This window comes from Diadema antillarum, unplaced genomic scaffold, assembly GCF_040938485.1.
Source record: "Diadema antillarum isolate AM-2024a unplaced genomic scaffold, OU_Dant_1.0 scf00000220, whole genome shotgun sequence".
Lineage (NCBI taxonomy): Eukaryota > Metazoa > Echinodermata > Echinoidea > Diadematoida > Diadematidae > Diadema > Diadema antillarum.
In genome coordinates, this window is record NW_027271109.1 from 732,537 (window position 1) to 758,917 (window position 26,381).

The window sequence follows — 26,381 nt, forward strand, 5'->3', positions numbered from 1 at the left end:
TTCACTGTGTCTTTGTGGACAAGGAATCCCACTCCTTCCTCATGTTTCTTCTCCTTTCCGCTAAACCAAACATCAGCAATGCTTCAGCAAAATATCTGTGTATTCCATATCTACTTGTGTAGACACATGCACAGAGCTCTTGTAGAGACAGACCTACACATCCATGCATTCTCTCAGCGATAGAATAAAAAGCAAAACAAAACAAACAAACATAGCACTGAGAGAATTTCATGAAGGGGATTTTTTTTCTTTGTCTTTTATTATTCCAAGGTATTTCAACATTCATTTGTTCATTTCCTACTTATCAAATCTGCAAAAATTAAACCATGAATATTTACTTATCTATTTGAATTTCTCATTTTATTATTATTGTTATTATTATTATTATTATTATTATTATTATTATTATTATTGTTATTATTATTATTATTATTATTATTATTATTATTATTATTATTATTATTATTATTACTATTATCATTATTATCATTTATTCAGCCAAATGAAAATTTGTTTTTCTATGATTCTTTCTTAAATTTCATTTCTTTTTTTACCTTTCCTGACAGAAGACTTGATTTCCTCCTCGGTGGGCTGGGGCCCGTTCTGACTGCCCTTGCCCGTGTCCCTCTCAATGGTGATCCAGTCCAGGGGATCGCTGTGGGCCTCGGACCACTCCTCAGGCTCTTCCTCCATCATCTCCTCCTCCGACTGGCTCTCCACCTTCAGCGCCGCCTGCTGCCGCTGCAGGAACAGCTGCAGTTTGGGACCGGCATGAACCATTGAGCGCAAAGTACTGTGCAAGTCTTACTTTACCAACAGAACAGTATGATGGATGCAAATGTAGTTTGCTTGCGATCAACTTTGCCTTTATATGTGACCGTGCATTACAAAACGAACACAAAAAGTCGCACGCAGTGATTTTGTGTGAGGACTGAAAATAGGTGAAATGGGTCAATCTAACCAATCTTAATTTTTTCATATTTTCTGAAAGAGCAAGTCTTCTTCTACATTATGTTAAAATTTGGGATAAAAAAACAAACAGGGACTTGTGTTTTCAGCAATTTTTCTCAACCACTTTTTGGTGGAATAGTGATTAGGTATTTCTCATACAGCCCTCTTTTCATTTCTTAAAAACCCTGTCCACACTCTTCACTGTCAACTCCAATAACTTTAGAAAGAACAATGCTACTGCATTGAAAATTGGCAGAAATCATCTACAGAATGCGGTAATGAAGCATGCTTAATTTCAGCTTAATCTGATAATCCCTTCATTGTTGTTGCTCAGGTGGTCAACAGCTTGTTTTTTGTTCCATTCATCCTACAGCTTGCATGGCTTGGTAAAGATCAAGCGCTTGAATAGACCTAGTACTTCAGAGACTGTTTTCTTAGTTCACACTTTCAAGAGTGTGTCCTTTCTTTCATATATTTAGACATTGGAAAGACATGACATGTCTTTCTGTGACATGAAAGAAGGCTTGACATTAGTGGTGGCCCGGAGGTCCAGGGTCACTAAAAAATTTCTAAAAAGGTTATCTTTTGGTGGCCCCATCAAGCCCTTATCCTGTTGAGGACGAGTCCCACATATACTCAAGCAGGTGTCTATGGGAAATGCATGTAGTAGCAAAATCAAACCGTCCTCAACCGGTTAAGAATCAAAATGGACTGTCATGTTTCTGTTTTTTCAGGCCAAAAACTTCAGGCCTAAATTTGAGATGTAAAGATTTTCGTGGCCCAAATTGGCCACAAGAGAAAAAAGTTAGTGTCAAGTACTACATAAAATGGTTAACAAGTCTGGAAAGAGACCACTAATGAAAAAGCAGCACCAAGATATGGGGGGGGGGGGGGGGGTAAGGGATGGTGAAACATGAATTTTTTCCTGACCTGCACCAGTGATTCCAGAGATGTTATCGATTCTGAAGAGCCCTCTGAGGAGGACTCGGTGGAGTCCTGGCCCTGGGAATCATAGGAGGGCCTGGTCCTCATGGAGATCAGCTTACGGGTGTTGGCTGGACTGTGCTCCACTAGGTTGATGAGGAGACCAAGGCTCTGAGAAGATGAGGGAAGAACAGGTGGATGTACACGGTGTACTACCTAACACTTGCATAACACAGTGTAACATCTAACACTCGCATAACACAGTGTACCATCTCACACTCACCTAACACAGCGTACCATTTAACACTTGCATAACACATTGTACCATCTCACACTCCTGCAACAGTGTACCATCTAACACTCATGGAACACTGTGCCATATCACACTTACATTATATAGATGATGACTGGCGGGGGTGGGAACATACCGAATGTTCCACCCGAAGGGTTTGAAATGCTATCGAGGGAGGTTATAAGTCCCGAGACGAAGTCGAGGGACTTATAGCCTCCCGAAATAGCATTTCAAACCCTGAGGGTGGAACGTTTGGTACATGTTCCTGACAACAAAAGTCATCATCTGTTATATATTATATGGGTTAGTCAAATACGTCAACGTCAACCACCAAAGATCGTAGAGATTCAGTGTACTTACGCGTAGCCCGACCAGATGCTGATAATACACAGTGCGCTGACAGCGACTGCTGGGCTGTAGTTACAGCGTACGATCTTTGCAACCACCAGCATGCATGCAGAGCTAGCACAACGCACTCGATCGCTCGCTCGCGCAGAGCCAAATTCACTGTGCGCGCGTGGGTGGCCAGTCCTAGGCCTTCTGTCATTTGTTACGTGAAAATTTTCTCCCATGGGAGAACATTACCAAGAATGTTCGCCCATGGGCGAACATAACGAATGTACCTCCATCACGTGACTCTGTTTAGCCAATCACTAACCGGTATTTGACTAACCCATTTAATATAACCCATTGTACCATCTACCACTCAAATGACACATTGTACAAGCTCACATAGCACATTGTACCATCTCACAATAGCATAGCACATTGTACCACATAACACTCACATTGCAGGGGCTGCAGCTCCCCCACGTCAAAGGGGGGGGGGGGGGGATGATTGACCCTTGAGTCCCCATTGGCCTGCAGCCCCCAACTCGAGAAATGTTCCATGTCGCTTGCATTGTACTATCTCATACTCACATAGCACATTGTACCATCTCATACTAACATTACACATTGCACAGTTCTGAGTCAATGTAATACCTCATGGAGAATTTTATCGGTTCTCATGTCTCTTTTGTCTGTGTCTCATTATGCTCACTATGTATAGCACCTATAAAGCAATGCACAACAGTATGACTATAATCAGTGCAAAGGGCACTTCTAAATTTGGAAGAAGAACCGCTTTGATTGTTCCACTTGATGTAATTTCATACAATCTGTTTGCATACATCCTTTCATGCTCTTTGATTTAGTGCATTCATATGATGATTGCCCATGCCTTTTGTGTGCTCTTTTGTACTCAGCAAATGTTGGATCTCTTTGTGATGTTCTGACTGACTGGCGAAAGAAAACTGCACTGAAACTGAAACCGAACATGGAGATGTCAATACCTGTGTATGAGTAGTTCTGCATGGGTATGTGAGAAATGCAATCCTACAGAGCTATGCTAATAGCACTAAGGTGGTTGGGTTCTCCTTGCAGCACTGAGCAGGACTTACTTACTTACAAAACATGTCAGTGGTATTGGCAGGTTCCCATAAGATTGCAAACCACCATCCGTCCGCACTTGAGGCAGACTCACTCAATCTATTCAATTATTCATTTTCTCTTCCACACTTTTGTAACTCCATCACAAGGGTTTTCCGTACTCATCTTTTTCTTCAAACTCTTATTACACATTGGTTTCTGTAATCTGCAATTTTGCTGGTATGTTTTTTCTGTCAATATAAACAGATGTCCTGAAACTAATCCCTTGATGGGTAGGAATTACATCATCTTCCAGATTCCTAAATACATACCAATGGCCTCCATGTTGATCTATTTCATGGTGACCACCTCAGTTGACTGTCTAACATTTTCAATACAGTTTGAGGGGTAATGACTGAAGTCAAATAGAATGCCAAGGCAAGTTATGGCTTCAAGCATATGACACATTTGGTCAAGGCATACTGCCTGTCGGGCCGACGCCTTCTAAGCTTGCACAGTGACGGCAGCCACTACGTAGGTTCATCCCTAGATACGTACCAGGACCAAGACGTCGAAGCGCTGGTCCTTGCAGATGAACTGAGGCATCCGGAGGACACACTGAAGTGTTGTGGCCATGAGACCGTCCTGCTCCCCGACCTTCATACTTCCCCACTCTGTACAAGGATGCGAGAAGTACGAAGTGACAATTTTGATGTGACTTTAACACAGTAATGAACACACACATGTAAAACTCGAGTAACACTTGCAAAGAGATGAATATTAAAAAAATTGTGTCTATACATCTTTTAATAGTCTAATCCATGGTACAGTATACTGCCCCCACACTTTCTCAGTGTATCTCAAAATCTTCAGACTGGCTGAAATCACCCCCAAAAGACCAATTACTGCACCAAACAACATTAAATGATCCTGCAAATAAATGCTATGACATGAAATGTATATTTTCCAATGGATAGACCTCAGAGTGTGAAAATTAATGGTTTTCAAATGCAATTACTTAGCAGAATATGAGGAAGAACACCATGCGTTCAATGTCAACTTCAATATAAACATGCTATGAAATCTGGATTCAACTTAAAGGGTGTGTACAGTTCGGGGGCCTGTTGCATAAGTTACAATTATGGTAACTTTGCCATCCAATGGTAACTACCATGGCAACAATACTCAACAGCCAATCAAAATCAAGAATTCTATGGAAGTTACCATTGGATGGCAAAGTCACCATTAAAAAACTTTTATGCAACGGGCCCCTGGTCGAGGTGAAGATTTAGCTTTTAACGTTTTGCGAGATATTCAGAAACCACTCTATGAGATGTCAAAGAGCATGCAATTCAAAGGGGTATCAAAAGTTTACTGTAAAAGTGGTTTCTTTCGCGTACAGATACTTTTGCGGTTTCCATCGGTGCCGACTTTTTTGCGTGTGTTTAAATTTGCAGTCGGCAAAATCTGTGAATTCGCAGTCGGCAAAAACTGTTTTATTTTGCACATGAAACCTCAAACTTTAACCCAATTATTCTTTTATTCATTAAATAGAAATCAAAATTAAATGCAGGCTTACCTGAAATCCCGTCTCTAGAGTACTTTATAACATGCTTGTACCTACATTGCACGGTATCGCTGTGTGTGTTTACAACATCAATATACTCAATGCGCAGAATCTTCGTGTGTGCATGTGCGCAATAGCGTTGTAACAAGCGGCGAGTTCAAAACATTTTCGCGTGATGTTAAATTCGCGGTTCAACCTCAAAGCACGAAAATAAAACCACCGCGAAAGAAACCACTTTTACAGTATTTGATGAAAATCGGTTTTGAAATGACTGAGATATCCAAAAACAAGGTGAAACAAAGAGATCCTAATAAAAAGTGTGGCCGGTCACCTTTCACTATTAGCCCTTTTTTGGATATCTCAGCCATTTGAAAACTAATTATCATCAAATAAACATTGAATTCTTCTTAAAATTACATGTTCCTTCATATTTCATAAGAGATTTCTCATTATCTCAGTTAGGAATGTTCAAAACATGAATCCCAACCTCAACCAGTACTGTACAGTCCCTTTAAGTCTGTAACTATCACAGGTAACTATATAACATCAGATGTCAACAGTACTTAGGCACAATGGTTGTGTGTAGGCTACTGCTAGGATCGACAAAAGAGTCCAGTACTGTAAAAGTGGAAATTTTCGTGCATTTCGTGCTACCAGAAACTAGCGCGAAAATAAAAGCATGCGAATGTGTTTGCCTGCCATATGTCCCAGTAGTTGATGTCTTGATTTCGCGGAATTAAAAACACGCGAAACTCTTTTTACCCCACCAAGCGTAAAAAATTCATTGCGCACAAATATCCACTTTTACAGTCCTTTGTAGTGAACACACAAAAACACAGAAGTCAAAGGAATGAACAGAGGGAGTAAAAGGGGCTAACGAGAGAGTGAGAGAGGTAGTGGTAATGGACCTACCATTGTCATGGGAGATGTTGAGGAGGAGTCGAAGGGTGGCCAGGAGCCCCTGGTGTAGGATGGCGTGGAGACTGTTACTGTCCAGCTTCTTGACCACGGGCACCTCGGGCTCCCCGCACATCTCCAGCTGGCTTTCACACATTCTCAGCACCCTGGACATCAGGCAGAGACATCAGCACTTTATGAGTTACATCTCTAACTAGAAAAGCACTCGGAGAGCGCAGACCTCTGCCAAACACATTTGCTGAGATAGCCTTATTTCCCAATGATAAAGAATCCTTCAAAAAAAATTCCTGGATCCCAACGGTGATCCAGACTACTACCTAAATTCAATCATCTAATCCCTATGTTGTAATCATCAACTTTTCCTACAAATTTCATCCAAATTCATTCATAGCTTTTCGACTTATTTTAAAACAGACAGACAAACTAAAAACCCAAACATGATAACCTCCTTGGCAGAGGTAACAATCCTACAAATATACTATGTCCATTTGGAAACAGCCACTTTCAAAACGCAGCACTTTTTTCTCTGAACATTTGTCTTACCTGACACATCTCAAACAGATGAATGCCCCCCCCCCCCCCCCCCCACAAAATTCAACACCTTTCAGGACATAATCATTTATTCAGCTGATGGGCAACCAATAGCATTCCAAGGACATATAACTTAGTCTGATTTATTTGCGAATCATGAATACCTCTGTTTGCCAATGATATACACACCAAAAAAAAAAAAAAAAAAGAGGAAAAAAAGGAGAAGATAATAATACTAATCTATCAAAACGGAAGACTACAACAAAATCAAAATCATTGCAATTTGATACTAGCCATTCAGACCTAGTTAATAAAAGTATATCTTTTACTCTTTTAACCACATGCGAGAATACAAAAGTACCAGATCATCCATCTGATAGTCATGTTATACATTTTTACCCTGTCTTTTCCTGTTGTGGCTCATTCCAAATATAACATTCAACAGAGCATATGGGGGAAAATTAGGCTAACCTAGTACCTGAACAGTGACAAAAATCACACAAGATGAATATCCAACTATTGTGATGAGTTCCTCATTAAAACCTTTGTATGATCTTTCACTCCTGTAGCTTTCTCTCTGCCCTGCTCAACTTGCATTTCTCTTCTGTCTCATACCATTGTCCTGCCATCACAAGGCCTCACTCCACCCACCTTTATTCTTTCCTTCACCCCCTTTGTCCTATTGATCCTATTATCTCCTCACTTTCCCTCCCTGTCTTTCTTTTGTCTCCCTGTACCTCCCATCTCTAAGACCCTATTTCTAGCTTTTCTTTGCAAGCGAGTCACGTCTGTACCCTATATACACCCCCTTTGTGATACTTGGAATGGAGAATTCAAGTGCAATTTCCACTGGGTGTAGGGCAATTACCCACTGGAAAACTTACCTCAGACCCCTTCCCTGACCCTATCCCTAACCTAATCCTGAACCTAACCCTAACCCTGATCTTTACTCTAATCTTATCAATAACCACTATCTAGCAGTCGGGGGGGGGGGGGGGGGGGGAGGGGTAATTGTCCTCGGGATATTATTGCCCTGATACGATTTCCACTAGCTGCTGTGGCAAGGCTAAGAGGTTTGAGCTGAGACACACGTGTGCTTGCCCCCCTTGTGTTTGCCAGCACCTTGTGCTTGCTAAAGATCAATATTAGACTATGACCCCCTACACACTGCTGTCGACATTCCCATATCAAAAATTGGGGAGGTTTCAAAGACCATTCAGGGAGATACTCGTGTGTTACGTACATCTCAATATGTTATAGTAATCCCACATGAGGGCAACTTTTATATTCTCTTGGCAGGATAGGAAGAGAGCTTTCTTTTTCAGCAAGCCACCTGCAGAAAAGAAGAGTCATTAGCTACTCTGCTATCATGACATATGCAAGGGCCCAATTTTATAAAACTATAGTAACTCTACAATTAATGGTAACTCTGCAATCAATGGTAACCATTAGTGATTTCATGGCTTTGATTGGCTATGGAATAGTGTTGTTATGGTAGTTACCATTGACTGAAGGGTTACCTATTAATTTTACAATTTACCACAATTTCATGTAACAGGGGCCCTGTTCACCAACAGACTCAACCAAGAGGTGGCCAGGGGTGTGGATGTAACAGGGTGGTCCACGAGGGGTTTCAGCATGTCACTGCAACATGCTCAAATTCATGTGCAACATGCTCAAATTCTTGTGCAACATCCTCAAAAGCCAGCAACATGTTGTGCAACATCCTCAAGAATTTGCAACAAGCTCAAAATAAAATGTATTCAAACATGTGAAAAAATGTGAAAAACATAAGAAACATCACAGATATTTGTGTGCAAAACATGAAACAGAACACTGAATGTAAGCAGCACAAAGAGAGATAAGTTGCTTACTACGTGCTCGTGGATGTGCAAATTTCTGCAATATTCTCAGATTCTGAGCTTGCAACCTGCTCAAAATTTCAAGTTGTGGACCACCCTGGATGTATGGGTCTCTGTACTCACTTTGCCACAGCCTTGACCAGACTGCACCCCTTCAGCTCCAGGAGGAACTGCTGGTTCTCGTTGTTCATGAAGGTCACATTCTCCAGGACCCGCAGACAGCGGTTCATCGTCTTGAAGAGGACCAGGTTCTCCCCTTCCATGCGGCCCGTCACGGGACTCAAACTGAGCGCCGCTGATATCACTGCGACGAGGGCACGGACACCAGACCAAAGAATACATAATTTGCAGTCACATTTGAACGTTCAATACACTTGCCACATAGAAAAAATGCCTAAGAATCTTCCTTCCAAGGGTAGATTGCATTCCATTCATACCAAGGATAGTGTTGTTACCCTGTTGAGGACGGACTGATTTTGCTATAACACATATTTCCCATAGACGCCTGCCCGAGTATTCTTGGGACTCGTCTTCAACGGGTTAAGAGCCTCTTTGCAGACCATTTTTACTTTCAGTATGATTTTCATAAATTCCATTTTGCCTTAACTGGATCATATCAAATCAATATTAATATCAATAGCAAATAAATATCGGCATGCCAGTTTCACACAGCGTAATTGTTTTTACTTTATTCTAACTGTAATGTTATTTTTTTTCCTCACATGTATGGTCTTATTACTAATGTAACACATTTATCTTGTTCATCTTTTGAGGCTGTTCAAAAGACATATCACACTGAAAGGTAATTCAATCTTGAATAAAACAATAATATAGTAGATCTCTTCCAGAAAAAACAAAACAAAAAACATAATACACACATACGGGCATCTAGCCCAGCTAAATGCTCACGGCTTAAAAATTTTGCAAGGCAACATCTCCTGGCATTAGGGAGCTTTAGATTTGCGGCACGGACATTGGAGAAGACGCTTGAGCTGGACGTTCTCCTCTTCCCTGCGTCATGTTGACAAGTAGCTTTAGATTACACCGAGATGCAACCTATTAGAAATAAAATGGCGCCCCCATATGATTTGTGCATGAAGTAGCTCTTTACGTCGTGAATTGAGTGGACATAAAATAGCCCAGAACCCGTAGTGAAACACTCAGACGACGCAAGCTATAAATAGATTGACTTGACGCACATTTCTGCGCATTCTCAGAACATGTTTTTTTTCCTCTGAACGTCCCCGTCGCAAAAATCTTAAGCTCCCTATTCTTTCTCCTTATAAAGCACTTTTTTCCAAATCTTACCTGTCTGGGCAATATGCTCCAGGCCACCTGCTAACCGGAGTTCCTCTTTGAACCACTCGCCTGCTCGCCTGGACGTTAGCGAGAGTAACGACTCCATGGCAAGGTAGCCATTCTGAAATAAACAAACAAACAGACTTCATCAACAGAGTTGCCCGAGGCTCAAGTAGTAACTGGGTGTTGAGCTTGTCACCAAAGACGGTATCCAGAGTGAAATTGATGACATACATGTGTACAGCTATACTCTCACAATTTTGCTGCTGTTTCTGTTTCTGCAACCTTCATTGCAAATCCAGCTCCATCGCTCCTTCTGCTATCACATTCATATTGTGAATGGGGATCTTTTTGTGTGCCATGAAAGAAATAATTGATATCAAGTATCTATAGCAAATAAAAGAATGCCAAATTCATAATTGTAGCAAATTAAATGACATTCATAAAAATCAACCACTACCAAGATATGCATTTCATCTGATTTCCCTTTCTATCCTTTCTCGGCCTGCTTGACATTATCTGTTTTGTTTTGTCTTCTTGTTTGTGGTTTGTTTGGTGTTTGTTAGAGTGAATGAAGGCTTTTCTTGCATCAGGGGCTGCATCTTGCATTTAAAACCACTGGAATCATCTGCCACAAACAATAAATGAAGAAGACATCCTATAAATAGAGATGGACTACATTAGACAACTGAACCCGCTTCCACTTGAGTCAACACTCATCCACTCTCATTTATGATGTTGCCTGTCAGCGTACGGCTAAGACTTTGGCACAAATGCAGTTCATTTTTTATAAGCAAGGTCTGTGAACAGTGCTATATCACCCTTCTATTGCTTGGGTGTCACTCCTGCTTACTTCCCAGACAAATCAAATGTCTTTAACCTTGCAGTACTTCTACCTTTTCTGTGGTTACTGCATTATCCTTGCTGAAAAGGCCAAATCAAAGGGGAAATTCAACCCCATATTCTAGGTGACTTTCAATGAATGCAATAAAAAAAAACAACAGTGAGAGCTTCCTTGGCATTGAGCACAAAACATGTAAGCTATCAGTCAGACCGCAACGCGGCTGTTAACTCTTTATGTGCCACGTTCGCACGTCCGACTCAGTCGACGGCGTGCCAACTTCGCATATTCCGCTCAAACGCACAAACCCGCCCAAAGCGATCGATAAATCGCCAAATGCCACAGTACAATGAAAGCGTTTCACGCGATTCCGTTCGTCTCGTCTATAGCTTGCATTTTATGTGGTGATTGACTAACAAGCAGTGTTTCATACTGGATTTGCATGCAAATTCTAAGTTTCTGTCACTGCGCTGTGTGCAAGAGTCATACATTTACAGTAATGTATCTAACGGGCATTTGAAAGAAGAGCAATTATAGATTAATCATATAATTTACACCAATGCAAAGCTTGGCATTTTCTCTACAACTTTGCTAACTTTGTCTACAATTTAACAGAAATTTATAAATGTTATATTGATTTGAAAAATAGATTGTTTTCTAAACATATTACGTTGGTGTCTCAGAATAATGTGGCACACGGGGGTTTCCACCAAGGCACATATAGAGTTGATGAGATCAAATCAAAAATTTATCGTACGCGCAGGTTTTTGCGCATGTCCTTCTCAGCACCCGAGATTTTGCGAGATATTGAGAGACGGAGTGCAGTGTCGACGAGATTCACTTATTGACAACATGAAGATCTACTATCCGTGACTGATTGACATCGTTTGTGAATATTTGAAATTATTCACACCTTTTAATGCTTACATTATATAAAATGAACTTATGATACCATTATTCTTATCTCTGCATTATATCAATATTTTCAGAACGACCCTAAGAACAATTATAACAAGGCTTTCTATTCATTGTTCACCCGACCTGTTCAAAGGTTGAATCACCTCATTAATGATATTCAAAGTTATAGAGATACTTGTTATAATAGCACAGTTAGCACTGAATTGGTCCCTCACTTATAAAACTATAAAAATGGAAAGTCTCGTCGAGTAAAAATCATGGTGTGGCAATTTGAAATACATGAATGATCATGCGCTCCCAGGGTATCATTAGATAAATTACTCAGCGATGTATACAGTGGATTAATATGGAATAGTTATTCTAATACAAAATAAAGAGCTCCAAAGAACTCATGTGTGCAAAGAAAGTGCTAGATCTTTTATTTTTGATTTATATGCTATTCATTAATGCACGTTACTGTATCTAGTTGTGTAAACAAAATCCAAGCCAAAGTTGAGCTGTCGTTCAGAGTGGAGTGTTGTTCTTGTTGTTTACGTGGAGATCTTAGTTGCAGCTGCCTGAGCCCGAGCGCGTATACATACATCGTGCGCGCGCACACACACACACCATAGGGTCCTACACTGTCATCTACACACAGTGTATTACTGTATATGTACAGTACACGTTCACTGTCATTCCGCGAAAGTTCGTTCAACTCTCCACTCAGAGGGAATTAACCAATCAGGTACCCGTATTCGCGGCAAACTGAAATCTCGTCAGAAATTAAAGGGATCGTACAGTTCTGGTTGAGACCTAATTTCAGGTTTCTAACATTTTTAGGTGAGATAATGAGAAATCTCATATGAAATATGAAAGAGCATGCAATTTTATGAGGAATTCAACGTTCATTAGATAAAAATTGGTTTCGAAATGGCTGAGATATCCAAAAAAGAACGATTCTAATAAAGTGTGGGACCCACACTTTGTAACGATCGCTTTGTTTTACTTTGTTTTTGGATGTTTCAGTTATTCCAAACCCGATTTTCATCAAATAAACTTTGAATTCCTCTTAAAATGATATGCTCTGTGCAATATCATAAGTGTTTTCTTGGTATCTTGCAAAAATTCGAAAGCCTATTTCTCATCTCAACCAAAACTGTACTATCCCTTTAACTGTACAACACAATGATTTATTCAACAACCTGACCAGTTCAAAGAATCAGTCCACGTGAAGTCATTATGTTTTCATAGAATGATATTTCCTCTTTCATTTTATACTTCTTCCATTTTGGTCCACGTTTATTTCATTGGTCTAGTGTACCCCCAAAGAAAAATGAAAAATATGCAAATTTTATGTTGTTCAGTATATTTTATATGTCATAACCTTTCAAGTGGTCGAATTTCATCAAAGTACAACTCTTCAGCTTTTTATCGATGTACAAATCATGTAGATAGCTAAAAATGTCATTTAGATTCAGAGGGACTCTAAAAATGTGGTCTCCCAGCTCATTACGTATCAATGTCCTCGAGGTCCATGCATATGTGAACGATAAATGCGAAGGCTTTTCAGGGAGTTGCGGTCTGACTGCTATGTAAAGTCTCACATGTCTTTATGAGAGAGTGATATTGGTCATAACGTCACATGCAAACAAGCTCCTGCAATGCTGTCATCGCCTCAAAGCTCATTCATCGGTTAGAGGACTAGAGAATTCAAGAAAATTGTCATCTCTTGTTGATATACCTGCAGTTGCTTCCAGTTTGAAGAACTATCAAAGCAAAATCATACAACTTAAAGGGACTGTACAGTTCTGGTTGAGGTGAGGATTAAGCTTTTAATGTTTTGCGAGATATTCAGAAACCACTCTATGAGATGTCAAAGAGCATGCAATTCTAAGGTGTATCAAAAGTTTATTTGATGAAAATCGGTTTTGAAATGGCTGAGATATCCAAAAACAAGGTGAAACAAAGAGATCCTAATAAAAGGCGTGGCCTGTCGCCTTTTATTATTATCACTTTTTTGCATATCTCAGCCATTTGAAAAGCAATTTTCATCAAATAAACATTGAATCCTTCTTAAAATTACATGCTCTTTCATATTTCAAAAGAGGTTTCTCATTATCTCACTTAGGAATGTTATAATTTCTATAAAACTGAATCCCCACCTCAACCAGTATTGTACAGTCCCTTTAAAAGAAACCTGTACTGACATTTTCTACTTGTCTGATAATTCTAATCTACATTTTTTGATGCCTACAACTGGAAAGAGAGGATTCTGAAACCCAGGATAAGCCTGTAATGATTTTTTGAAAAAAATGAAAACGAGCAAGCCAAGGAACGATCCACACAATTTGGCATACGTCACAGGTGCCAACCTCCTAATTTAGCAAAACGAACTAGAAAGGTTCTACACATGTCAATTTACTGATGAAATCTCACACGAAGTACTGCAAAAACTGTTATTTAGTAAAATTGCAATATGGAGCTGAAATAAACATGTTAAACAATATTTATTAATTTTTAAAAGGAATCTCTTTAAAAGCTTTTTATTTAGACCAAATTTGTGGGGAATATTCCAGATATGCAAAATGAAATTGGCATCATTGTCCGAACGTGCTGCCCATAGAAAACTATGTGTAAAAAAAAAGTAACGTTGCACTATTAACTATGCATTGATGATGAGCGATAATGGTTCGACATCACAGTTCAAACTATCTAACGAAGATGAGGACTGAGTGATTCTTAAAATCTAAATAAAAAAAATAGTCAACGGCAATCACGGTTTACGCCTAGTTAGAAGAAAACGGCACTCACTACATATAGACTCTAGACTAGAACTAGGACTAGGACTAGTGAGCAGTCAAGGACCGAGAAGATTCTACTCGCCGCTCCGTCGACAGCTGTACGTGCACAGCGCTAATAATAGGCACAGCGTAAACGTCTCGTATGCAATTTGTATGCAATACATACCCCGAATGGCCCTGCTGCCAGAATTTGAAGAAAGTCCAGACGAAAGTCCAGACTCCAAGGTCTAGCGTTGCCGCTAGAGGCCCTTGTGCTGCAGGCCCTGTTGTTTCTGTGCTGAATTTTGTAGGTAAGGTATCTGCTTTATGGATTTTCAATGTTTTTGTGGTCGAGATAAATCTCATGGTGGTCGTATTAACAACAAGGACTAACTTAGATCTAGTTTTAGTAGGACCCATACCTCGGAAGAGTGGCCCGACCACGTAGATACAAACAGTGCCACCGCTTCGCGATCCAAACGCTGGTGTAGGCATAGAAGTACTAGAGTACTTCCGTATCCATGTAGATATCTCAAAATTCACCCAACCAAATTGCACCAAAATCACAAGAAGTATTTTATGACTCATGTCCACTTGCTCAAGCTAATTGGAACCAAATCGCAAGTTGAGAAGCGTAAGTGAAGTTGTCGACTTTCCTGTCGTCGCTAAAAACAATCTGCTCTGTACGACTAAAATAAGAGTGATCGCGGCGTAGTAGCCCTACTTGCCTGCGCACGCACAGACTGAAGTTAGCCATCTAATATCATGAGACAAATCTTTCAAGTAATCGGGAGCAAGAAATCAATTTATAAATTATTTGAGCTAAGTTGAATGAAAAATAAAGTTCGTAAATCACACAAATTGCTAAAATCATGACATTTTTAAATCTAGTTCCCGCGTAAATTCCCCGTTCGCACAGCACTAGTCGGCTAACTTCAGTTCTAGATTGTGCATATCGCGTTTACCAAGATCTCTCGCGAAGTGTGAGGTTTTTTTTAGTGACAACTTGAAATTCGGCGTCAATATTGATACTTCTCGATTACCGATTTCAATCAAATATAATACTGTATTTTGAAATATGCTTAGAAGTATATCCTGTAATTTTGGTGCGATTTGGTTCAGCGAAATTTGAGACAGCTGCATGGATAGGACAGTACACAAGTGCCGCCTGCTAGCTAAATTGGGCCTAAGCGTCGTCTGCTACTCGGCACGATTTAACGCACGCGTATGCGAGGGCTTGTAATCAGTGAAACATTTGGCACCTGTGACATCACGACATCCGGGTTCGTCAGCTCATTAGCATAATTCTCGCCAAAAAATTTCCATTTTCAACATGAAATTACGGACTAAATCGTTATGAAATTTTGATTCTGTTTGCACCGCTGGGTCTTTTAGAATTAAAAGAACAACATATAAAGAAATAAAAAACCGGTACAATGCCCTTTTAAAGGATGCAATTTTCCCCCTCTCTTTGAACTTCAATTGAGGAATTTCATGAAGAATTGTATGCTGGCCAATTACCACAAAATGATTACATCAACATCCAATTTGTATGATGGATGAAGACAGCAAACACTGTGTCACAGAAACATGTGAACTTTACACTTCCTAAAACTTTGTGAAATTCAGCAGGCTCTGACTGTTTGTTTGATTTTACTCTAGTAAACATCAGCTTGAAAGTAGAGTTCAAGTTTGCAAAGGTGACTGACCGAGAGGTCGCTGCACTCGATGTCCCCCAGAGTGTTGCTGGCCTTGGGCAGGTCAGAGAACACCGCCCAGAGCTTCTCCTGTGCCTTGTGGTACTCCGACAGCTGGGCTGCCTCAAGGTGCTTGGCCCGGTGTCCCGTGTCCTTGCTGAGGAGGCGGACCAGGAGCCACAGGCTGTCCCGGTCCAGGTCCATGTTGAGTCGGTCCCGGCTGAGCATGTACATCAGGCCTGCCGTGCACAGACCAAGGCTCTGGAGGGGAATGCATCATAGTTTTGTGTTTGAAATAAAGAGAGGATAATGATATTTGTGGAAGACACCTGTGTTCCAGCTCTTCTCTCAGTAATTGCATGCTTTAATTGATATTCTCTTATTCATTCTCCTCCTCAGCATATTCACATCACATTCACCTACTGTAAAACCAGAAATATTTGCATGAATGAAACTTTTGCGAATTTCACAAGATGCCAAAATTTGAAAAAGTAAAGTGCACACAAAAGGTTGTGTCTACACAGTGCATCGAACGTCAGTGGGAATTCATGAAAGTTTCACATCGCGAAAAAGGCCAACAGCTCCAATTCACAAAAGTTTCATGCCATGGATATATCTGGCTATACAGTATTTCTCTTCTATCCCCTCATGATATTTCCTTACTGCTATCATCTCAAAATTCTTCTGCCCAGCTTCAGAATTTGGTAGGGGAATGAATACATACCTTTTTGAACAAGTACGTTTTACAACAGCATCTGCCAATGATCCTTATTGTATTCTCTGATCTATCCTGTACCTGAAAACCTAGCTGTAAACTGATCCAGATATTCAAAATGAGTTCAGAGGGCAAACTTTGAACCACAGCGACCTCAAAGTGTTCAAAGGGATTGGCAATCTACATAAACTGAACGCAAGGGAGGAGATAAGAGGCCTGTGTTGACACAAAATGTTCTCCCTCCTTGCTACTTTGTTAGTGAAACTACTGCTAAATGACTAACACAAAATGAAAGGGTTGACTCTGCATTTCAAAAACAAGATAAAAGATATAGCAGCAATAAGGTCTTGGTAATTCACACCAAACTTACTTTTCAAGCACTACGGATCATGAAGATGTAACTATTTCACACTTTCTCATTGCTGTTCTTATGCTCGATTTCACTACACTGAAAGTGAAATGTATGCTCTAATGAACCCAAATATCTAAGAACCATGAGCCTGATTTTTTTCTTCTCCCTTTGCCAAAGTCAGCCCAATCACAATACTTTTACTGTCTGCTTCCTTCACTTATTTTTTTTTGTTTGTTTTAAGACAGAATTGAGTAATACGCTCTTAAATTGATGATATCCGTACGATATTTCCGACTACAGACTGAACAAATATCCCACCCCTTCCTGAATGAATGGATTTGTTTAGGATCACCTTATGACCTCAGCATTACAGTGTCCAATAATAGAGGCTAACTTCCTGGTTACGGTGTACTGCATCTTGTATCTGGGTTATTATGGGAACAACCACGCAAAGCCACAAGAGTTTGGGGTTCAACAGGAATGTTGCCTGGCAAAAGGTGGGATACATCCTCCCAACTTTCTATTAGAGCTTTTGGCATACAAATATGCCATTATCGATGGTATTACTTTACACAAAACGTAAACAGTATTTTTTTTAAAGTAACTTGTACAGGGTTAACTGCACATTCTATTGTACTGATCCAGTGTTAAAGGCGCATAGTCCCGGTGGGTGCGGGGGTGCTGTTGATGATACTGCGGAGGATCATCGTTAGCATTGATACGAAGATTGCCGAAGTTGAGCTGTCATCAAGAGTAGGAGTTGCTAGGTAACGTTGCCTTCGTTGTCTTCTCTGCGCATCACGCACTCTGTAGTAATGCCAGGGTGCGTGCATACGTGCTTCTTAGTATGACATCACAAAAGAAGTTTGCTAAAGCTGTCATCCCCCTCAGCCGAATCATGAGCCGAACTGTGATCGGACCACTGACTACAGTGGATCGGACTTCTTTGGACTCGGGGAAATGGATCAAAGCGCAAGTCTCTATGGGAAACTTGCACCATGCACCCACGTACGCATTAGACTAAACCACCGGGACCATGTGCCTTTAAGTTGCAGTCACAAGGCTGACAATTGATCCTTTCTCCATGAAAGTTGGGGAGGGGGGGTTCACTTACGGGATCCTGCGCGGCATCTTGAAGGGCACCGAAGACCTTGGCAATGGTACCATGGGCCCTCATGTGCATCCTGAAGGACGGTATGGCACACTTCTCTACAAAGCTCATGGCACTGTTGGGACAGAGGGGTGAAAAAGGTGCATTCAACAATGAGAATTGTTTCTCTTTTGTTGTTTTTTTTTCCCTTATATTTTCTTGATGTCACCTAATCTAATGCAAAGTTCTAAAGCATGCCCTCTCACTTGATTGATGGCAGTCAGAAAGCTCTGGTGTAATGCCATTTCATGCAATTTATGGCATGACAATGGCAGTATTATGCACTAAGTTACAACCAATTCACACATGAAAGTCTCATCTTTTCTGTCCCTCTTTCTGATTTGTTCCATGTTCAATTAATGGGCAGTATCTGAACTGTGTAATAGTACCTGCTTCATGCACAACCTAGCAAAAGACAATGTAAAATTAAAAATTGAGGCATACCATCATTAAACATCACTCTACAACCTGGCATGCTTTTCCAGGGATAAACCCTGCTAACTCAAAAAACGGTATACTTGGGTTAGTAAAAAGTATGCTTGGAACCAGCTGATATCACATTGGACAAACTTTTATCTGTAACATTTTCTATTGTGCCAGTTTGGAGTCAAATTCCAAATATGTGAATAAAACCATCATTTTGTGACTTTGTTATAGAGGGCACACTGAAAAGCTCACAAACATAAATGCCATGATTGCAAACACTAGGGCCCGAATTCATGAAGGTGGTACAACTGAAACCATGGTTTAAACAATGGACAAGGACCGTAGTTATTATGGGGCAGCAAGTGTCGCATGGCCTATTTCGTTATGAAATCTGTCATTTCGTCATCGACGAAATCATCATTTCGTACTAAATTTTAACATTTCGTCGATAAAAATGCTTATTTCGTTAACGAAATGACCATTTCGTAACAAAATAGGCCGTGCGACACTTGGTGCCCCATAAAAAACTATGGTCTTTGTCCATGGTTTAAACCATGGTTTCAATTGTACCACCTTCGTGAATTCGGGCCATGACGTACAATCATATGTACAATAATGAGAGATGGGGAAGGAGTTGAATACCATCTGCATGGTCGAACTGCTTTATCTCAAGAGATTTTGCTTTACCTCGCTATAACAGGTTTGATTAACTTTGTTTTTCTTTGTTTGAAAATTTTGCTATAGCATCTGTTTCGTAACAGCTGATCTTGCTATAAGAGTGACACGGAAGGAAAGTTGGGAAAGCAAAAGTTTCCTCATAATAACTGATATCTCATTATAATTTATAGCAGTGTTCATTGTATCAAGTTTCCCCGGTATTTGTTGTTTTACATGTGCGTGTATATTTGAAATTCATAACTACATTCACAGGGAACTTTGGGCAAACATCCTCTTCTTGTAAAATACCACAATAATTATCAAAATCATCATTCAGGCATACCTGAGGCATCTTGTTCCAGTGTTTTCACTGTTCTTCAGTCCATCCAGAAGGTACTCAATGTCGTCAGCGAATTGCTGGCTCTCGCCGGATTCCTGGCAATCGCTGGCTCCCTTCACGTGCCTGACCACAGTGTACAGCTGAAACAGATATTGGGGAGCAGCAAATCATTCTCAACTGACTCCTACTGGATGGACTATAAGGCAAACACAAGCCTTATGACTAGGATTAAATGACCTTTAAGATCGAGAAAGTGAAAGCTACAGCTGTATATCTGGTAGAAGACAATGTTGCTTTTAATGTGTACTGAAAATAGCATACAGAGCAATGTCATGTGCTGATAATGGGTTTATCTCCATTACCAAATCGCATAAAATTATTAATCACCATACACAACAGACATTCACATCATTTGTTGATATATCTTAAAAGGTAAAAACGAATGCATGCAGTTGTGTCAAGCTGTTGCTTTTTAAGTTTTGACCGATAACCGTACAAATTGAACAAATCGAAACAAAACAAATACGTATATAATTGAATCATGGTTTAACTTTAGGGATTTTGTGGTCTCCGCACTTGTCAACATTTTCATGATGGCACATATCTTGGAGATCAAAACATAGTCAGTTGTAGGAGTGGGAAAAACAACCTCAGCAGAAAGATAGTAAGACAAGAAAGAGCTGTACACCCCCTCCCCCTCCCCCTCCCTCAAAAGCTTTAGAAGCATGTTACATGTATGTATTACCAGTTTGGAAAGATAATTGCTGCATGTACACTGTACATGTAACATCCTCCCATGGCAATAAGAAATGGACGATAACACAACAAGCTCAACAAGATAAATGGAAGCATTTGTTGTGAATTTAAATGAGTAGAATACCATCACACAAACATAGAATTTACTTCTTGACAATGCAAGTTTGCCTGGATTATGGGGGTGGGGGAGGTATTATACCACCAAACAGTATCCTCCTTACCTTCTTCTCATCTCGCTTGCACTTGAGGGAGGTGACCAGCGAGTGGTTTGGTTTGTTGGGGTAGGTTGTTGACCTGGTGAGCCCAGCTCCTGAGGGTCTCTTCTTGCCCTCGTTCCTGAAGGCGGCTGGCTTGGCTGGCAGGTTTGCAGGGTTGGCGGGGGTGGGTGCAGCACTGAACTCCTCCTGGGTGGGGGGGGGGGGGGGGGGGGGGGGGGGAGAGATTTAGAATCCAATCAATGCATAATTTCCATAAGCATAACTCACTATGCACCCCTATCTTGATGGTATCTAAAATGACAATGTACACGTCTGCTTCAGAGACAAAAAGAGTACGAGACAGAGGCTGCAATTATCAAACTCCAGAGATAATCACATTTCAAAACCTGTTTTGGGATGGCATTTATAAACGTGGTTTGAAATGCGATTCTCGGGGTGCCGCATTCAGCTAAACATCATATAATGGTGACTCGCATTGTGTCGTTTGACCCAGGAAGTAGAGGTCAACTGAGGTGCGCGCATTTTTGTAGACAGTGTGTACAGTATACTGGGATTTGACCTTGGCAGCTCAGAGAAACGTGTTTCAAAACGGCATTGCGTTTATCTACTCGCAGAAAGGCGATCGTAGTCCCAAACGCGTTTCAAATCACCCTTTGAATGGGGTTTCAAATCGGCATTTCTAAACACGTTTGAAAACACGGTTGCGTTTATCTTATCACCTGAAAATGCCTCAGACATGTTTAGGATGGTGATTCTGCCTCAGAAATGTTTTTAGATAAACGCACCCAGAGAGAGAGAGAGAGAGAAATAGAGGAGCTGAATCCATCAGCTTTCTTGGGCGAGTATCCATGGTGTCATAATGGATATAAAGTATACTTAAAGGACACGTTCACCTTCATAAACATAAGGATTGAGAAAATGCAACAATATGAGTAGAACACATCAGTGAAAGTTTGAGGAAAATTGGAAAATCGATGCAAAGTTATGAATTTTTTAAATTTTTGTGTTGGAACCGCTGGATGAGGAGACTACTACAGCTTGTGAGTCATATGCGTACAACAGTATAAAGAGATATAAAAGAAAATTCAACATATTTTCACTTTTTTCGCATAATAAAAGAGCAATTGACTTGCCTCTTTCTAAAGGCAGGGGGAATAATATTACCCATAACATTTATCGGTTACGAGTCAGGGGAATGTGTACTTTTTTCAAAAGATGGAATTTTGTGAAATTCTCTTTATATTTTCCTTATATTGTTGTACGCATGTGACATCTAAGTTATTCATACACTGCAGTAGTCTTCTCATCCAGCGGGTACTGCACAAAAACTTCAAAAATTCATAACTTTTGAACGGATTGTCTGATTTTCCTCAAACTTTCAATGATGTGTTCTACTAATATTGCTACATTCTCTCAATCCTTATGTTTATGAAGGTGAACTTGTCCTTTAACTGTTTTTCCCCTCTAAGGTCAATTCATTTGCCACCATGGAACAGCTGGATTTTAACAGAGGCTTTACAACTTGAATCAGACTTTATTATGTTCCTTCCAATCAACTCCTTACAGGAAGATATAAAACACACGCAAGTAGGATGTACACAGGATAAAACTCCTCCCACACATTTTCTTTCGCCCTACTGGTTTTTTTTTTTCTCTCTTTCTCCTTCACAAAGGCAGTCACCACTTCATCATGGAATGAACAAACTTGGCTACCTCTGATTCAGGTGACCCAAAACAAGTTGATAGTCTTGTAACAATAACAGCTTCCAGCACTTATCTGCAATGTATGCAATCATCATACCACTCACAAGAATTTCATCTATAATCAGCACTTCTTCAAAATAAATGTTACAAAAAGCAACAAAACAGGTCTAAGCTAAAACTTTGTTTCCTCCTTACTTCAAATCCATGTTTTTAAACCATATCTACACAGCTCTTACACTTTTTTCATAATACACAAGACATAATTTCATAATTTCATTTCACCAGACGCTTACTAGTACACATACGATGTACATTGTACATTGCACATTCTATTATACACCATAGTGTAATCTTGCTTTTTGGATGCAAACTTGGAATATAAAGGAAATTGTGTAACATACAACATTGTAAGGGTAAGGGTCATACAAGTTTTGAAGATGGTTTGCTCATCTTTAACATCTTATCATGACATCCTATTGTAGCTGACTGAATTAATCTGCTACACGTACGTAACACTACACAACTTTCTTTGAAAAAAAAAAAACAGGCAACAACTCAATTTACGCATGTAAATTAAGCATGCTTGTAATACATATATACACTGCAGCAGTCCAAATCCCCCCCCCTCCCCTCCCCCCCCTCCCCCCCCCCCCCCCCCCCCCATTCAGTCTGTCTGGTTGAGAGGTCAAAATTTTCAATCTGTCAATCACTGTCCAAACAACACAAGCCAACCTTATGTGACCACTTCTTATTTTCTTTTTTAGTCACAGACCGGGTAAAGTGTGGGATAGCCATTTCCATAAATAGACACACATGGTCTACAGCAACAGCAGCAGCAGCAGCAACAGCGGTGCCCTGCCTCTCTTCCCACCTCCCTGCCCGTATTTATAGCAGGAGCATCGAACTGCCAGATCTGACAAATTACAACTTCAACAGGCAGAGGCCCACTCGCACAGCACTCAAGTGTTACAGTATGCGGGAGACCGTCTAATGCAGTTAGTGCCTAATGCTACACGAGCCTCACAGTCGCTGAACAGCAAGGATGCCCATGCATAACATACTACAGCAAGCTGACTAGCAAGTGTACAAGTGCAGCATTTGTCTGACAAGTGGCACATTTTAAATTTATGAGAAAACTATATTACCTCCTGTTTAAAACCAACATAAGCGAGACCTACGTGTATGTGAAACATTCTTTATTTCAAGTAGTTCAGTTTCATACATGCACGCACCTCGTTATATCGTGACAATATCATGCATGTTTTGATCTCAGTTGCACATTAATTAAACTCAGGACCTACAATCCATGTATGCCAGCAGCGGTGATGCTTTATAAAGGAGAATGAAATAAGTATTCATGTGGATTGAGTAAATGCAGCAACCACATCGGTGAAAGTTTGAGGAAAATTGGGCATACCGTTGAAAAGTTATGAATTTTTACAGGTTTTGATGCAGTCATCCCTGGATGAGATATGACGGCATAATACTGCAAAATGAGGAATGTTCGCGTGCATTTTAATTTCGCGAATTTCGCGAGCGGCAACATGCACGCGAAAGTTCTTGCCCACACAATATGCATTAGATGCCAGTGGCAAGTCACAAAAATTTCATGTTGCGAGAAAGGCTGTTGGCTCCAATTCGCAAAATTTTCATGCCGCGAATATATCGTGTTTAACAGTACGGTAAAGTATCCTACAAACGTAGTTGTCACTGAGTGACAAGTGTGGTTTTAATGGGAAAGCTTGGCAAATCCACAATTTTACACCATCACTGGACTACATGTATAAAAATGGGACTTTGGAAGGGAAACTACAGGAACCTAGTAATACAACTTCTGTATAAATGCTGGAATTTTCCCAGTTATTACCTCTGCCAAAGGAGGAGGTTATGTTTTTGTTACCGTTGGTTTGTTTGTTTGTTTGTTTGTTTGTTTGTTAGTTTGTCCGTGTTCAAAATAACCCAAAAAGTAGTTTTAAAACGGATTTGGATGAAACTTGCAGGAAAGGTTTAGAATGATACAAGTAACAGATGATTAAATTTTGGTAGTGATCCAAGAATTTTTGGGGAATGTATGAAGGATTTTTGATATTTTGGCAGGTAGGGTCTGAACTTGGGAGTTCAGGCTGCGCGTATTTGAGGTTTGCATGCGCGCACTAAAGTGCGTGCTCTAGTTTCTGCTAGGGCGAGCTAAGGGTTAAATGACGTAACAAAGACTTCTATATTGGAAAATCAGGCGACTTTTAGCACACAATGCTATAACTACATATGGGTGGAAATCACTGATATCTCTATGGAAGAACAAGATCAGTGGTGGAAATGAGCTGCATGCTTGGTGGAGGTCTGCGCTCTCAGAGTGCTTCTCTAAGTGTTTTGTTTGTGTTACTTCTGCGAATAGGCTCTAGGTCAAGAAAATGACAATGCATGAAAATACTGACTATAGTATAATGAAAACGAAAATTTGCCATGCACGCACTGTCCAAGGCCAGCACACATGCATTGCAATATCAAGTTACTACTATGTACAGTAGTAGTAGAGCCTCGATGCCATGCTATTGGACCCCTTGCTCATATCTTTGGAATATTGGTACTCTTTTTTTTCTGACAGATTTGATTTGATTTCGAGCAATGTTTTAACAAAATGTTTTTTTTTAAAAACCACACTTTCTTCGGCACGCTTGTGTCATTGTTTCGCTTGCAATTATCATGATACACATACAAGTGTACACCGTTGTAGTATTAAGACTACAAAACGCAAAATTAAGAATTAGCTTAAATGTCTGATCGACTACCTCTCACAAAAAATATCTGTTAAGTAATATCTGTATGCGAAAATATCAGCATGAAAAGTGTAATGTATTAAAAACACACTGGCTTCACGACAGCACCATAACGTACCTGGAGATGTAGGAACACAATGCTTTGATCAACGGTGTTTATTTGCTTTCTTTCATTTCATGCAAGACATGCTCTCTTGGAGCCAAGACTAAAGCAAAGCAAAGCCTGCCATCGATTGTTTTTGTTTTTGTTTTTTTCTGCTGTTGACACCTGCATACCCTTATTCTTGAACTTTAAATGCAATGGCAAAAAAGGGCACAAGTAACATGATATGGACAGGTATATCATGCATTATATTTTGAGACATTACAGAGTCGAGATAATCATGAGTGTACATGAACGTACACTATACAAAGAGGCACTGCCGGTCTTGGTAGGGTCACCAGATGGTACATTATGTATGTAGTTTTCACAAAGAACATGTGGACAACGATATTTGATATGATATGGCTGTGTCTGTTAAACCTGACAGCTGTAAAGACAACAATGATACCGGCAAACCTCACAGACCATTTCAGTTTTGACAAGGTGTGAGGATTTTTTTTCTCTCTTTTTTCTCTTCTTTTATTTCAATTTTTTATGACAACTGAAGACACAGGAAAACATGGATTCCCTGGGTTGATATTACATTTTATACAACACCTAATTAGAATGTAGATCCGACTGGTCGATTGCCCATCACGTGACATTCAGTTAAAAGTTCCATCGCACGCTGCAGCTGTAGTAAGACGTGCAATTTTGTTTGAGCAAAAATGGATAGCGCATGGCTGACATCACCATTTTCACTGACTCCCATGTTAAACTCACGATTGACCCCCAAGTTTTTGTTCCATCGCACGGCTCTGATGTCACAATAAACAAACATTTGCCATGCACACTCAACAATTACGAGCGCGCTTACAAGCGCATACTTTTGTCACTCATTTTCGTAAATAACTTCAACCGATCAGCTTCGCGTACGTACATACAGTTGAACCTCTCGTATCCGGACAAGTCGGGACCGGGGCTCATCCGGATAAGGGATTTGGCCGGATACGGGAGACTCAATGCTTTACACATGTACATATACATACACATGTACTGATGTAGCCCATTGTAGTACCACATGTAGTAATGTGTATACTGCAACCTTTTCATTGTTACATTTGGGGATGTTTGGGGATGTTAAAATGTCTGAAGGTAAGCAATTTGGAAGGAAATTTGATGTAATGTATGTTAATCATGTTGGAAGTAATATATGACCGGCGACAACGGTTTCA

At 40.2% G+C, this 26,381-nt stretch overlaps 1 protein-coding gene across 1 annotated transcript in view; it reads right to left on the minus strand.

Moving 5' to 3' along the window:
- Nucleotides 1–26,381, minus strand: part of LOC139724546 (wings apart-like protein homolog) — a 50,504-nt gene that overhangs the window by 6,660 nt on the left and 17,463 nt on the right. Inside the window, exons 3-12 of the mRNA XM_071635680.1 lie at nucleotides 20,587–20,769; nucleotides 19,613–19,749; nucleotides 18,151–18,262; nucleotides 15,982–16,230; nucleotides 9,764–9,875; nucleotides 8,579–8,759; nucleotides 6,057–6,208; nucleotides 4,136–4,251; nucleotides 1,882–2,046; nucleotides 555–753 (exon numbers count right to left, since the gene is read on the minus strand). Coding sequence (XP_071491781.1) covers nucleotides 555–753; nucleotides 1,882–2,046; nucleotides 4,136–4,251; nucleotides 6,057–6,208; nucleotides 8,579–8,759; nucleotides 9,764–9,875; nucleotides 15,982–16,230; nucleotides 18,151–18,262; nucleotides 19,613–19,749; nucleotides 20,587–20,769 — 1,606 coding nt within the window. The remainder of the gene's footprint in view (nucleotides 1–554; nucleotides 754–1,881; nucleotides 2,047–4,135; nucleotides 4,252–6,056; nucleotides 6,209–8,578; nucleotides 8,760–9,763; nucleotides 9,876–15,981; nucleotides 16,231–18,150; nucleotides 18,263–19,612; nucleotides 19,750–20,586; nucleotides 20,770–26,381) is intronic.